This window comes from Etheostoma spectabile, chromosome 11 (genome assembly GCF_008692095.1).
Source record: "Etheostoma spectabile isolate EspeVRDwgs_2016 chromosome 11, UIUC_Espe_1.0, whole genome shotgun sequence".
Taxonomy (NCBI): domain Eukaryota; kingdom Metazoa; phylum Chordata; class Actinopteri; order Perciformes; family Percidae; genus Etheostoma; species Etheostoma spectabile.
This window is the reverse complement of record NC_045743.1, coordinates 5,482,649-5,497,358: the sequence shown is the minus strand read 5'-3', so window position 1 is coordinate 5,497,358 and position 14,710 is coordinate 5,482,649. Positions and strand designations below refer to the sequence as shown.

General features: G+C 38.3%; 2 protein-coding genes and 1 non-coding gene across 3 annotated transcripts; 1 reads left to right on the top strand and 2 right to left on the bottom strand.

Moving 5' to 3' along the window:
• The first annotated feature begins 1,950 nt into the window (after positions 1–1,950).
• Positions 1,951–8,931, top strand: mpc2b (mitochondrial pyruvate carrier 2b). Its single transcript, XM_032529286.1, has 5 exons — positions 1,951–2,343; positions 5,471–5,511; positions 6,112–6,196; positions 6,954–7,065; positions 7,905–8,931. The coding sequence occupies exons 1-5, from the start codon at positions 2,250–2,252 to the stop codon at positions 7,951–7,953; spliced, it is 381 nt and encodes a 126-aa protein (XP_032385177.1). The 5' UTR covers positions 1,951–2,249; the 3' UTR covers positions 7,954–8,931.
• Positions 8,932–10,099: 1,168 nt separating this feature from the next.
• rpl24 (ribosomal protein L24) lies at positions 10,100–14,676 on the bottom strand. The gene is made up of 6 exons (XM_032529283.1): positions 14,411–14,676; positions 14,209–14,284; positions 13,272–13,382; positions 11,723–11,859; positions 10,442–10,505; positions 10,100–10,230 (listed from the first exon to the last, which is right to left on the bottom strand). The coding sequence occupies exons 1-6, from the start codon at positions 14,413–14,415 to the stop codon at positions 10,150–10,152; spliced, it is 474 nt and encodes a 157-aa protein (XP_032385174.1). The 5' UTR covers positions 14,416–14,676; the 3' UTR covers positions 10,100–10,149.
• LOC116698471 (small nucleolar RNA SNORA23) lies at positions 12,809–12,977 on the bottom strand. Its single transcript, XR_004334217.1, has one exon. It is a non-coding gene; the product is annotated as a small nucleolar RNA SNORA23 (small nucleolar RNA).
• Positions 14,677–14,710: the final 34 nt, after the last annotated feature.

Here is a 14,710-nt window from a genome sequence, read left to right as displayed (position 1 = left end):
TGTTTTGACGGGGAGGATAGGAGCGCTCGTTTTAGGGGATCACTGTCGGTGCGGAGTGTATCTAAGAAAACTCGGAAAGTCCTGCAGAAACATTTTTTTGATTTGAAGAAATTGCGAAAGAAGAACTCAGATACTTTACTTAAGTAAAAGTAGAGTGGAGAAATACTATGTTGCAATTAAAAGTCCTACATTTACAATTTTACTTCGGCTAAGTAAAAGTAGGCTACAAAATCATTAGCATTAAAATAGCCTAAAGTAGAAATACTCATGATGCAGAATGGCCAATTTCAGAATAATGCAGATAATATTGAATTATAAACCTTGATGCATTAATATGGACATTGCCTTGATGGTGCAGTTGGTAAAAGTAGAGCTGGTCTTTTTACCGTGTATGATAGATAATACATTTCACCAAGGGATCAATTTTATTTTTTTTACCCATAATAATACATCATAATTTATTTGTTGATAATCTTCTAAATCAGTCATCTGTGTCTGAAAAGTAACTACTAACTAAGGTTATCACATACATGTAGGCCTAGTGAAGTAAAAAGTACAACATCTCCTTCTGAATGTTGGTGGAGTGTTGAAGTATGAAGTAAAATGCATTTACTCAGTTAATACCTCAACATTGTGCAAAACCTCATTTATGGAGGCATAAAAACTAGAATTTGACACAGGGACCCTTTTTCGGGACAGGTCCTTAACTTCAGGAAATAAAGCAGGACCCCGGGGCGTCCCGGTAACTCACAAGGTAGAGTGTGTACAATCAGGGCTGAGGGCTTACTGCAGTGGCCGAGGCCCTTTGTTGCAGGTCTTACCATGTCTTTCCCATGTCCTTGCAGAAGATGCAAAGAAAGGTGTGTTTACTAGATAGCTTGGGACATGATGGGAACAGGGCTGTTGTGTGTAGCATTCCCACTCGGTCATAGCGGTAATAAAGCCTTGTTCAAATGTAAAGCTGTTGTTTTATTATAATTTTGAATAAAACCAGACAGGTTGTTTTTACAGCGTAGACCCACAGCTGTTTTGTTGACTTTTCCATAGCCCTCAAAGACAGAGCCAGGTTACCGCTTCAGGGGCCCCCGGGGCAAATAACGTCTGTTGGGCTTTTGTTACAGGGCTGCAAGAGCAGTTTGTAACGCAGGACCGGCAGTTCTTGTTATCTTACTTCAGTAGGACTTGGCCTGGGGGGCATTTGCCTGCTTTGCCCACGTGGTAACACAGTCCTGCTCAAAGATTATTGTATTTCTTTTTTGTAAATTTGAATTCATCCTCACCTAAACTTTACAAATTGGGGGTCCTCATAATTATTTGTTGTCTTTACCTGTCTTGTTATCCTGTTGGACACGTAAACCTGTTATTATGTGAAACCATTCAAATTCAAACTTATAAATGTGAGATTTTCCTTTAAACAATTTAAATGGAGGGTACAATAAATACATCCAATCAACACTAACAGTTACAGAGACAAAATAAATATATTGAAAAGATAAAGACAGATTACATTCTACATATATCAGGAATACAATTGTAACGTTTTAATTGTATGCCCTTATAGATTTCAATGTAACTTAAGAGGTGTTATCAAAAGTGTAACATCCCAAATAGTACAATTTTGCCTTAAAATCATATATAATTATTGCAACAAAATTGAATCAAATTAAATTGTTGGATCTTTACAGTCAAATTATAGCATTCATCTTCAACAGATAGCTCTATGTTGTGGTAATGTTAAAAACCTAAACACCTGAAATCTGAATTTCCATTTCCCCCCCCCCAGTAGAATCACTTGTCAACTTCTTTCTTTAACTGTCTATTGTTTCCACCCAGTTGGGATACGCCGGGCTAAAAAAGAAGCAGCCCTTCCTAAACCAATCAGACCGGTGTTCTGACAATGCGGGCCAATGAGGACAGTGTCACATGTCATCTCGCCTCGCGCGGTAGGTTGCGGTGCACAGAAAGTCACCTCGTCTGGTCGTGTCGGTCAGACGGAAGATACGTTACCGAGAAGCTAGCGGTGCAGCTAGCATGGTCACGGTGGTACCGGGGGAAGGTCGCCAGTAGGACAGCAGCATCACTTCACATCGTTTCACCCACCTGACACTTATGTGTTCGACAACATCGCGCAAGTAGACGAAGGCAAACGTTTTCCGTGGCCTTAAAGAATAACGGTAGCTAACCATTTAGCGAGCTAGCTTCAAGCCCCGCACTGTGTCTGCGTTTCCATCCGAACAACATCTACAATCATGGCTGCGCTGAGAGTGTCCTATCACAGGATTTTGGACAAGATTGAGCACATGCTGCCCGCCAAACTGAGACCTATTTACAACCACCCGGCAGGTAAGGCAGAGTTGAACCATCCGCCGTGTGAGTCGCAGTCTGTGTTTGGGATGTGGTGGTGATGGGGGCAGTGGATATGCCACATACCTTTGGTGTGGAAGATCCACACACACACACACACTCACACACATACACACATACATTCATACATAAATAATGTGTCCCTGAGCAAGAGGCTTAGCGTTAACCCCCAGTGGCTCCAGAGGAGTGCGACCTCTGATATAAAGCAACTGTAAGTCGCTTCGGATAAAAAAGCGTCCGCTGAATGACATGGATTGTAATGTCTCTGGGTGGTGGGTGACTGATAGGGCTCTGTGTTTCTAGCTGTGATATGTGGTAACGTTACAAGGGATGTGGATCACACCCTAGCTCCTAATCTTGATTCCCCCAGTATGAAGGTCATTGATTGTTTATTATGGCAGTGTTGCCCTGGGAGACCCTAATCTGCTAGGATCCTAAACGGCTCAGTCTGTGAAGAAAAGCTAGTATATGCTACTAAAGTCAAGAAGTTATATATAATAAATATATATATATATATATATATATATATATATAAATATATATATATATAAATATATATATATATATATATATATATATATATTATTATATTTAAAAGGAGCTAAAATGTAGATTATGTATTTGTTTAGCCACTCATTAACAGTGTCCTGTTATTGTCATCATATCAACTTGTGGAAATAATAGATGTTTATCATTCTGATGTATGAATGTTATGATAATGGTAGGCCTACTTTTAATTCTAGTTGGGCTACCAATTATTCATCTACGTATTAACAATCGTATTACTTTTTCATTTAATTGTTTAGTCTATGAAATGTGATACAAATATGAAAAATAGCGAAGTATGATAACTATAAGTAATGTGGGGGACGTGTGAAAAATGTCTCGCTTTGTCCAATCATCCGTCCAAAACGCAGACCTATTCCATTAAAACAAGTCTACAGAGAGAAGCAGCCAATCGTCACATATGAGAAGCTTACAGAAAGCATTTTTTTTATTATTATTACTATTTTTATTTGCATTGCGAGTTTCCATTATGGCGACTCTAGAAATATTGTGATTCGATGGTATTGCGATTTTCTTTTCCCTCTTTAACAAAAACAAAAGTTGAATAATACACACCTAGAGACAATATATCTTGAACATATTTAAATACGATTTGTTTTCTAAAAAGAATTCACATCCCGTGTCCGTCAGTCAGACAGACAGACATTTATTATTATACTGGTAAAGAAGTACATAACATCTACTTTCTGCTTTCGGTCGGTTTCGCTGTTAACTGATTTGATGTACTCGCCGTCGGCTGCACTGAATAAACAGACAATAATCAGGTGAAACGATACAAAATATTGATTCCAGGGAAAATAATTAATTTTAAAAATCATCGCAGGAAAAAACCACGATACACAAGTGAATCAGGTTGTCCCCCCCCCCACACCGCATAAAGGGTAATCTATTATCAAAATTGTTTTGAATATTTTTTGTTGTGTTGCCTTAATTAACCTATTGTTCAAGCTTTAATCCCGATTGATAGCATTTGTAATTTGTCTAAATCTTGTGACACAGTGTTGAACATTGAAGGAACTTCTACACTTGGTTGAGAGATCCTCCTCGCTCAGACTAAAGCAGTAGTCCTGCAATACATCTTAGACAAAAGGTTGACAAAAAGGTATATTTTGTCAACCCGCTTTTTATAAATAAGGGCAGACTAATTATACTATAAACACCCTCCAATATAACGCAATACAATTCAACCATACCCCAAAAACCTGAAAAGAAAGTGAGCATTATAACCGTTTTATGAGCAAAGGATTCATTGCGTTAGGGCTGCCTTGTGTTTGGATAGGAGTACCTAAAAAACTGTTTCAACAAGTACAACACACACACACACACACACACACACAACACACACACACTCTCATTCAGATCTACTTGACACTGATGTTACCAAAGGGTACTGAGATTAAGGAGTCACAGGGGACAGTCTGGTCTTTGCTTTGCTCGTTAACCTGAGCTCTGGTTGTCAAGGACAACTTTCTGACCAGGTAATGAAGGGGCGGGGACTAAAACCACCTACCTGAGAAATGATTGGCCACTATAGACGTTCTTGTTTAGCCTGCAGCATAGTGCAGGAATGTGAGGCAAGCTGGTTTCCAGACCAGCAGCTTTTTGGTGCATTCACTAGCTACCTCCGTCTACGTGAGATATTTCGTGTTATTGCTTTGCAACCTTTTGTTGTCCTGAAGCCAACGTTCAGAGATTGAGGACAGTTAAAAGGTCTTGCTATAAAAAAATATATATATTTAAGTACTCCCCAGGGAAGATGTCACTTTAACTTTGACATGTCACGGAGATAGCCAGTTTAGTGTACGTCTGTACAGGTGGGCCGCCTGCATCGCTATACCCTGATGTCTGGCCGCCGTATGAACCCATACGTACAACGGCCATATCACAGGCGCACCCGAGCTCCTGTCCGTATTCTAGTGCTGTGCCCAGGATGTGATTAACCAACAGTTTAGGAAAACATCAGTCAGTTTGTTTAATTCTGTTTTTAGGTATTATTTTTATTAGTATTTTAATGTACTAATTTCCTACTGTTATTGTTGTTGCTGTTATCTTGGTGGGTTTTTTTTAAATAAAAAAAAGAATATGAAAATAATAATTTTAAACTGATGATGACTTCAATCTGAGTTATTGTTGTTTTTGCTTGATCTGATCAGTTTGATGATTTTATGTGTTTGTTTGTTTTTATCAATAGTGGAAGGACATTCTTATATGAAGACAATAGATACCAAACAAGCACCTTTTATGTTTTCCCACTTTTTTCTTCCCCTTGTTGTAAACAAAACCCTACAAAGCGTACACTTAAGTGTGTTTGAGTCTGATTCCAGTGTATTAGGTATCTGTTTCGCAAATACTCAGGATGGAGTTGCTTAGGTTTCATCCTTATGGCCATAAGAAAAGCTCCGCACGCATGATTAGAAACATCAGAAAGAAAATCTTGAAAAACTTTGAAATTACACCAAATAATGTAAAAAATATCCACCTTTGGAACATATCTGCCCAATTTCATTTTTTCCCCCTTTCTACGTTGTTTTTATTTTAGGTCCAAAAACCGTTTTCTTCTGGGCCCCGGTGTTTAAATGGGTAAGTGCATTTTTTCACAAACTTTAACCGCAGCCCAGTGTTCCCAACCTTTTCTGGCTTGTGACCCCTTCAAGCGTAACTCTCGCCAAAATTCAACCTAGGGTCTTTTTGTGAATGCACCCAAGTCATACTTTAGTTTAAACGCAAAATTTGGACAAAAGCGCCACTTTTAAGATTTTCGTTTTCGGTCAAATGGCCTTTTGACTTTTTGACAGGCAAGATGGCCGTGACCAGAAAAACTGCTACAGTGAGTTGTTTCTGAGTAAACTGTGTGTACACAAACAATGTTCTCAATGCTTGAGTTCATGTGTAGAGCCTCTGGTGATACTTTAAGCAAAGTTGTGTCAAGCCTTCTTAGTGTTTTAAAAATAGTGGTTTTGATGCTATCATTGTAGCTCCCCTAGCTTGCCCATTCAAAAGGCCATTTGAAAACGAAAATACGGTACATCATTTAATTTTAGATTATCAGGATTATTTTGTGTTGGCAGAAATGTGTTTTAGGTTGGGATCCATTATCATAGACATAAAGGACTGTCACCATTTTGTAATTATTAGTCTCATGAATTGAAATAGATGAATGTGGTCTCTTCCCCTCTACAGGGTCTGGTAGCAGCCGGTTTGGCTGACATGACTCGACCAGCGGAAAAACTCAGCACCTCCCAGTCTGCAGTGCTGACAGCCACAGGTAAGGTTACATCGGTTTTAATATGAACTCCAAATGGAGACTATACCATTTAGCCTCTGATGACCTAATGTCTTAATTAATTTTAAAGTGGATGTAGTGTGATCAAGGAAAAGACCAATAAAATATGTCCTGTACATAAAGCTATAGTGGGCATTTATTTTATATTAATGTCCGTTACATTCAATCCATTGCCAAATGAGTTGCTACAAAGCCAATTAGGCCAGTTTCACAAAAGTCTCTAAAAGTCTGTATTTCTCAGTATGGCTATGTTTAGAAAATGGTGCGTGAGAGTGATGCGTTTTACAATTACAAGTTAATTACCTCTTCTAAAGAGTCCATCAGTTTTTTTTTGTTTTTTTTTTAATCCTCCTTGATTTGACGGGTTAAGCGCTACTAATCACTAAAGGTTTGCGTTATGTGGATGCGCAGACAGTGTTGTTGTCATTACTTAGAATTCCTCACAGGAGCAACAGAAACTGCACACTGTAGCTTTAAATATCGCACACTTAGTCGAATGATTTTCAAGCTATATGACTGTGAAGTGTTTTTATCTCTGCCTTGTTCAGTCTGATCAGTTCACTGGTTCGGAGAGAATATGACCAATTTGTGCTAAAGGTTGTGTGATGCATCTGCTTTTGCAATACGTTTCTTCAAACAAATCTTATCTGTTATTGCTGAAACACAGACTCTGTTCTCAACAGCTGGTTCACCCTTAGTGTGCATAAGCATAACCTTACGGCTGACCTTCCTCCACCAGGTCTGATCTGGTCCAGATACTCATTGGTCATAATCCCGAAGAACTGGAACCTGTTTTGTGTCAACTTCTTTCTTGGCTGTGCAGGAGGCTCCCAGCTCTACAGGATTTGGAGGTTTGTGTGTTTATTGTGGTTCATTTACAGTCTGACTTTATTTCTGTTAGAACTACTTTCACGATCAATTGTAATTATATATGTGATGCAAGATAAGTGCAAAGTAGAGTTCTGTGAAATACATATTCCTGGGGCGGCCTATAGCTCACAGTTACTGCGCTCGCCCCATGTTGGCTGAGTCCTGCAGCAGGAGGGTTCGAATCCCGCCTATGGCCCTTTGCTGCCTGTCATCCCCCCTCTGTCTCCCCCTTTCACAACTGTCTCTCTATCTAATAAAGGGGAAAAAACCCCAAAAATATATATATATATATATATATATAGTATGTATGTATGTATGTATGTATGTATGTATGTTTATATGTATTCCTTATGCATAGCTGATTAGAAGTTGAGCTTATCTATCTGTCAAGCTCAGTGAACCGCATAGAGCAAAAGGTCCACTCAGCTGCTGCGAGACCTTCCGTTACATCACTGGTGACTTGGTTGTTTACTCTGTTCTTGCGTGGTGGTTTACATTTAGTTTGTTTGACTAAGACAGAGAACGGGTTGTTGAAACTGGCCCCTCTGTTTGTGTTTATGTCCCGCGGGCTGGCTGATCATCGATTTACTACTGAGCTTGATTGGTTGTGCCATACAGTATTTGTATTCGCCTAAGAAAAACTAAATAAAAGTATTATTTATTAAAATGAATGATACATAGCAATAATTTAAATGTTGCTACAGTTCACATGTGTTTCTTTATTTACTGCGATCAGGCGGGACATGAAACGGCGGAAAAAGGTAAAAAAAAAAAAAAAAGAATCTTAATTTAAATAAATGTTATTTTTCTTCTCCAATAGGCACAACCAAGATCTGAAGGTACGGGCTAAAGAGGCTGCAGAGTCCTGAGTGCTTTTCTGTTGCCAACACTTCCTTCAGTGGACTTAAAGGAGACATCAACATGCCCCATCCCATCATCTCTACATTGTCTCCATAACACCCATGCCATAACCATAATTCTACCACATTAAGCCTGTTGGAAATGTGCACTTTTCCTTGAGTTTCAAATTTCTTCAGGATGTAAAAAAACAAAAGAGACAGTTTTTTAAACTGTTTTAACACACAAGTACAAAAACAAGTATGATTGTACCTTCTTTAATCTTAGTTCATGCTTTGTGCACTAGTTGGGAAGTTTTAGTTTTTTTCCATCATCATTTTTCAGGTGTAGCAATCAGTACCTCATGCATTAATTTCCCAAAAAAATTAACTCGTGGATATGTGTGGAACGAGGTTTAAAGAAATGTTTTCCCAAATGAAATTAAGAGGGATTTCATCACATTAATTTTATTAATTTACTTATTTAATAGCCTACAGTTACGGCGTTTGTACCTCAGTGGATATTCAATCATTATTGATTACCATGTAATGATTCCTTCCATTTTAATGGCTTTAATGTGTGTGAAGGCAAATCTTAATTTATTAATGACTTGATTAAAACAATGACTTTGTAGTAAAAACTGTATAGAAAGATGCTGTCATTTTCTGATTCTTTATCAGAAAAACTTACACCAATGCCACATATTTACTTGTGCAGCTTTTTGATTGTTACAGTCAACTAGTGAACACTGACATGCTAACGGCTCTTCATCAAAATCCTGCTGTTGAATGTCTTTGTTCCTGGAAAGGTGTTTTATATTTTTTCTGTGTAAGAATAGTACTTTCATTGAAATGTTCCCACTATAGTTAACATTTATAACCCCCTGAATAGTTCAGTAATAATTGGTGTTACCACATAAATATTTCTTGATCTGCTGACTGAACAAATGGCAATTGGATGGTTGATAATTAGGGTTCTGTAATGCTAATAAATCTTGTTTGAGGACATCACCTGATGGTCATTCTTTAGTAGTTAATTTTATAAAGTATAAATTGAATATAATTATTTACTAAAACCCTAAAAGAAAGTCACAGAAGTGTGAGTTTGATGTAAAAGAGGCAACGGTTGATGCAAAACACTAATCAGATGTGTTTCTGGCTACACCCTTTGAAGTATAACCCTTTTTGAGCGTCAGTCCTTTTACATGGGCAGCACTACTCCAGACCCGGGACAGTCTGAAACTTTATCCCCCTCTGCTGCTTACAGTCTGCACTGCAGAGCAACTAGTCACTTTAGCATCCACAATGGGAGATAATTCTCGAACACAAGGTGAAAACACATCTTTCAGAATCTTTTCATAGTAAGCTTGGGTCACTCCATGACGAATTATCGTAACTTGACTGATTCAAATTTAGAAGTCTGACAAGGATAGATTACAGCGCAGAGGAATCATCTGGTCTAAGGTAAAAGATTAAGGTTTCGTGGAGCTATGACAACATTGAAATGTCATAGAAAAAGTACACTTTAAATTAATACCTTTAGTTTTGCAGTGGTCCAGGGCTCTGGTTTTGAGCCCACAATGTTTTTTTTGGGGCATTTTAGGTCTTTATATAGGACAGAAGAGTACCATCAGGCTGATATGTGGAACCCCCAGGGGAAGAAAAAGGTCGGCCTAGAGTTTCAGACAGTCATCAAAACGATGGGAAATAACCGGTCACAGCTAGGCAAGAAAGCCAGCGACTGAGTTCTCTGAAGGTCCTTTGTCGACGGCCTATACCCAACAAGGGGTTGCCAGGCATCAGAAAGTTAAGTATAGGACAGCTGTAGACATGAAAAGGGGAGAGAGGGAATGACATGCAGCAAAGTGCTGCAGGGCGGAGTCAAACCTGTGGCCACCGCACTGAGGAGTAACCCTCTATATTTGGGTGCCTGCTCTACCAGGTGAGCTACCCAGGCACAGACAGCCGGTCTAGTCAGAAATCCAATGGGTATCGTTTCTAAACTTAAGTCATTTTGCCGCCGTGATCCCAAATAGCGTAATGAACTCCATCAAAAGGTTGTTCTTTGTAGCGAAAATCAACTTACGGCAGGTTATTGGTATCATATGAGCATGGCTTTGAAATTGTTTAATATGTTCTTGCTTCCACATTTGTCTTATCAAATTACAAATCACACTTATGATGGTTAATCAAAAGTCTTTATTCACAACCCTAAACAATGTGTCAGGTTTAACGTTTTCCACCGACGCGGGGTGCGCTGACCTTCATGGTCTTAGCGATCTTGGGTCTCGGTGCTGCCTTTGTAGACGACTACAATCAAGGAGAAATACATTAACTTCAGTACAGTTACAAATTATCATATTACAATTTAAAACAGACAAGTTGTAGTAATATTGCTTTTTCTTTCCAAATGCCACAAATGGTATCTATAATTTTGTCATGTATATTACATAGTATCCCAGATTTAAAATTGGTAAAAGGAAATAACTATGAAACACTACCGTATGATAAGAGTTCTTACCTTTGCACTTGCAGCAGTGGGCTTCTTGGCTGCCTGCTTTGCCTTCTTGGCCTCCTTGGCAGCTCTGAGGAACAAGAGGAAACAATCAGCTAAACTACCCAAGTAGGAGAGGACCATGTGGATAAAATCCTGTTATCTACGTGCTATCGTTTGATCTAATTTGACAAACACATAGCATATGTGATAAAAGGTCCATCGAGAATCCATTTATGGATAAAACAACCCTACAACAACATTCCTTCAACTAATTGAAAAGAGAAAATACCAGGCAGAAACAAGGTACATCCTAACATTGATGCAAAAGTTTTATAAAAATTAATTATAGCCATAAAGCTGCCCTCCTGATGAATTTGCAAATGTCTTAATACCCCTAAAAGATATTTAAGGGATGTGTACCTTGGTATAAAAAGTATTATAAAAATATTGTCCAACCCTCACAACAAGTTGTCCAGAGATGGGTTTTTAGCAGCAGGTTTGATGCCGGTTATTTCCTTGACACTATTGTACATAATTAAGCGCTTTCCAGCAGAGCAATCCATCGTACAATTTAAACCATAGCTGTAGTTTAGTACGTTATGTTATAGTTTGCCACAATATCCATTTCTCCTCAATTTTCCACCTTAAAAAAAATAAAAATCATGCAAAAGGTAAACATACCTTCTTGATTTCATATATCACCCATTTAACGCTGATATTCATACGTTTTAAATATGTTACCTAAATTACCAGATTGGTCTTGACTAAACTGATTCCACATTTACGTTTTTTATGAATAACATTTCATAGTGAAAACATGATGCAAGATTACACATTTTGCAAAGCCAGCTGTGGTCCTTTATCAACAAGATGTCCAACTTATTCCACAATATCGTTGGTTGAAATAGGGCTTATCACGGTCTCCACTAGCTGTAGATAGGTTTTTTTGCATTTTTCGTCTCAGTGCATGTATTGCTTTAGTTCAGTGCAACACCGGGAGCACGGCCGCTAGTTAGCTTAGTGAATGGAATCCTATGTTGCCAGTTAGCAACAAAAACAACAACAACCCAATTACTTCTTGTGGCCAGCGTACTCACGAGTATAAATAGCAATTCATATTGAGACTTTTTATTCAGACTGCGATAAGCCTTATTTTAGCAAACAGTGGCGTGTTCCTTTAAGTGCATAATGTCTCTCCTGCTAAAACTACAGCCCCTCAATGTTTGAGCTAAATTGGCCCGATTCAAGAGCAACCAAGAAACTGGATTTAAAGTCAATACATAAAAGTACAGTTTGTATCCTCACCTGATGGCCTGCTCCCTCTGGGCCTTGCGGACCTCAGGTTTCTGGTTCCTCTTGGCCATGATCTCAGCCAGAGAGGCCCCAGTGATGGCCCTCTGGAATTTCACTGCGCGGCGGGTACGCTTCTTTGCCACCTCTTCCTGTTAAAAACACATTAAGAGACCATTGTTTTTCCACAATATGCTCTACAGAGTAGAACTGCACAATGTAAGGAAAATATGGGACATGCAACAAACTTGAAACTTGTTGAATATCGCAACAACGGTATTACTAAAATAATACCGTTAGATGTTGAAGTGCACTCAATTCTGCATTTCTGCTTAAGTACAACACATTGCTTGTTGAATTTAAACCAATGAAAGCAAATCTTAACATTTATAATTGAATATAAAGTGCCCTACAAAAAAAAAAAAAAAAAATACAGAATGGCAGTTACATTTTAAAGTGCAGTTTTCTGATTTGAGCATTTAAGTTTTCAGAAAAAAGTTGAAGTTTTTCTGAAAAAAAATCTTAAGTGTCTTTTGCAATATGTACAAAACTTTTTGGATAAAACATTATATAGACAAACTTCAGTCCACAGCTCCAAATATTGAGGTGTAACTGGAACCTTAACTAATGTTTGTTTTAACTACATGTGTTAGGAATCCCCAAATCTAACCACTATTTTCCCAATACAACTTAATTAAATTGGCAAATCTATACCCAATATCAAGAATGTAGTTTCTCCAAACATCATACACAAGTCTGTTTGTGCATCCTCCAATACCTTCACCATAAAGATTGTCAGAAAAAAGTAAAATCTTGGCTCTTAATGTCAATTCTTTTAGCCATTAAGTGCCAAACATACTGTAACTTGTAACTACTATACATCTAAACCAGCTGCAATGATGCAGATTACCTAGCAAATTATTGATGCATTAGAATAGTTAGTGTTGATGAATTTCACACATTCTACTTTACAATACAGACTCACGCTAAGATTTTAAAATCAAGTTATGCCATACAGTATCCCTGAAATGCTAGTATTTTATTAGTGTTAGCTGTAATGGAATCAGTTTGCACATTATGCAGTTACTGGTGAGTATTTTATCATGTAGGAGAGTTTGGAGGCTGGCCAATGGTGAGATGTCAAGGACCAGTACTATGATCTCCAGTTGCTCTATGGCTGCAGGTGTGGAGTGAGCACTGCTGCCCAGCCTGCAAAACACAGTCAGGCAACAGCACATAACACAGACGTGCACCGTGCACACCATCCACCCGCAGCCAAAAAATAATAATAGTGTAAACAAGTGGGTCGGAAGTTGGTGGATTAATTAATGATCCATTCATATCCATCAATCCAAAATAATGTATCACCCACTATGTTAGCAGTGCTTTTATACACTGGTATAAGTTGTATTAATCATAAGCACATAAAAGCCCAAGTAACAAATACATTATCAGCCACATACATGCACCAGACTATTGATGAACAAACTTTTAAAAGCAGATAAATACTTTTATTAAGACTACTACTATAAACACAGTCATACACAAAGAGCATGTTACTTACAGACTGGCCCTTCTTGTGCTTGCGTCTGTACAGTACAGTCCAGTTGATCTGTCTTGGGTTCCTCTTGGCCAGGAAGGCAGACTCGCACTTGCCATTCAGAAACTGGAACACCTAACAAAGACAGGAAATCACATCCTCAGATTACTAATTTTCAAATCCCCATATAATAGACACAAGGTTACTCTAATAATGTTCAGACACATGTGCATCATTGCTATTTTTGCAACATCACTGACAGGTGCAATTTCTTGCATCTACACAATGTGATAGATTGTATCGTGGGATTGTTTGCAGAAAGTAATGTGCATGCTACATGCTACATTTGTTAAATTGTGGAAAATCGAGGTCTCGGTGTAATACATAATTAAAACAATTCAGACGTTTAAATGATTAAATATAAGCTAAATATGGTAAACTGACATGAATGGGGAGAGAATAAGCAAACCCATGAGAACTAGGAAGAGCCTAATATACTAATGGCTTTTCCTGGATGTATTGCATTAAGTGATAAACTGCTGAAGTGAACCATAAAGACCTGTGCACTTACCGTTGACACAATTTAGATAGCAAGCTAGTTCATGTTACTTATCAGTGACATTTGTATTTTGTCAACCTTCTAAAGCTCTTCAACGGCTCTGGGAGTAAACAATAGAAACAATACCATGGCGCCGCTAATAAGCGCTGTAGTGATTGAAATACCTTGTTTAGGTGCAACTTTATGGCGCTCTCAGTTTACGGTCACGTAACGTTAGCATTTAGCATGTTTCATTAGCATTCAATGTAGCCAACACGGCCTATTTCAGAGACAGTTGCCTATGTTACCAACATTTATATAAGGGCGACAAAGACAACAAACACATAGATTAAATCAGTTGGTTGTACTTCCACCGTATCTAGCCACAGAGTAAATGGAAACAGGTGTTGGCGGAATAGTTACCTTTCCATCTATCCTGGCGTATCGGCGGCCATGGCCGGGGTATATTTTGTACCCGCTGAAACTGCACAACTCGACCCTGAAAACGACAAATATATGGCATCACTAATAGAAACGAGTACATATTCACTCTTAGCGTATATAACATCGTTAGAACGCTTGTTTAAGCGTTGAGATGGCATTTGATAGTATTCTGTACACTCACTTCATGATGGCTACGAGAGGGCACAAAACCGGAAAGGAAGATGACGGATGCGGAAACGGAATAGGGAGACTGCAAATCGATATTTATGAACTAATAAATAGTATGAGTTATTGCCAGTTAGTTGACCCTTGTTAATATTTAACAGCGTAACATACACTTATAAATTATTGTTGCTATTGTAAAAATAGTTTAATCAAATTAATACTTTGGCGTAGTAACACAAGGTTGACGACGTCACAATCTAAAGTTTTCTAGCTGGTTGATGGCAAGCATGCAGCCAAGTTTTCTGGTTTTAAAATA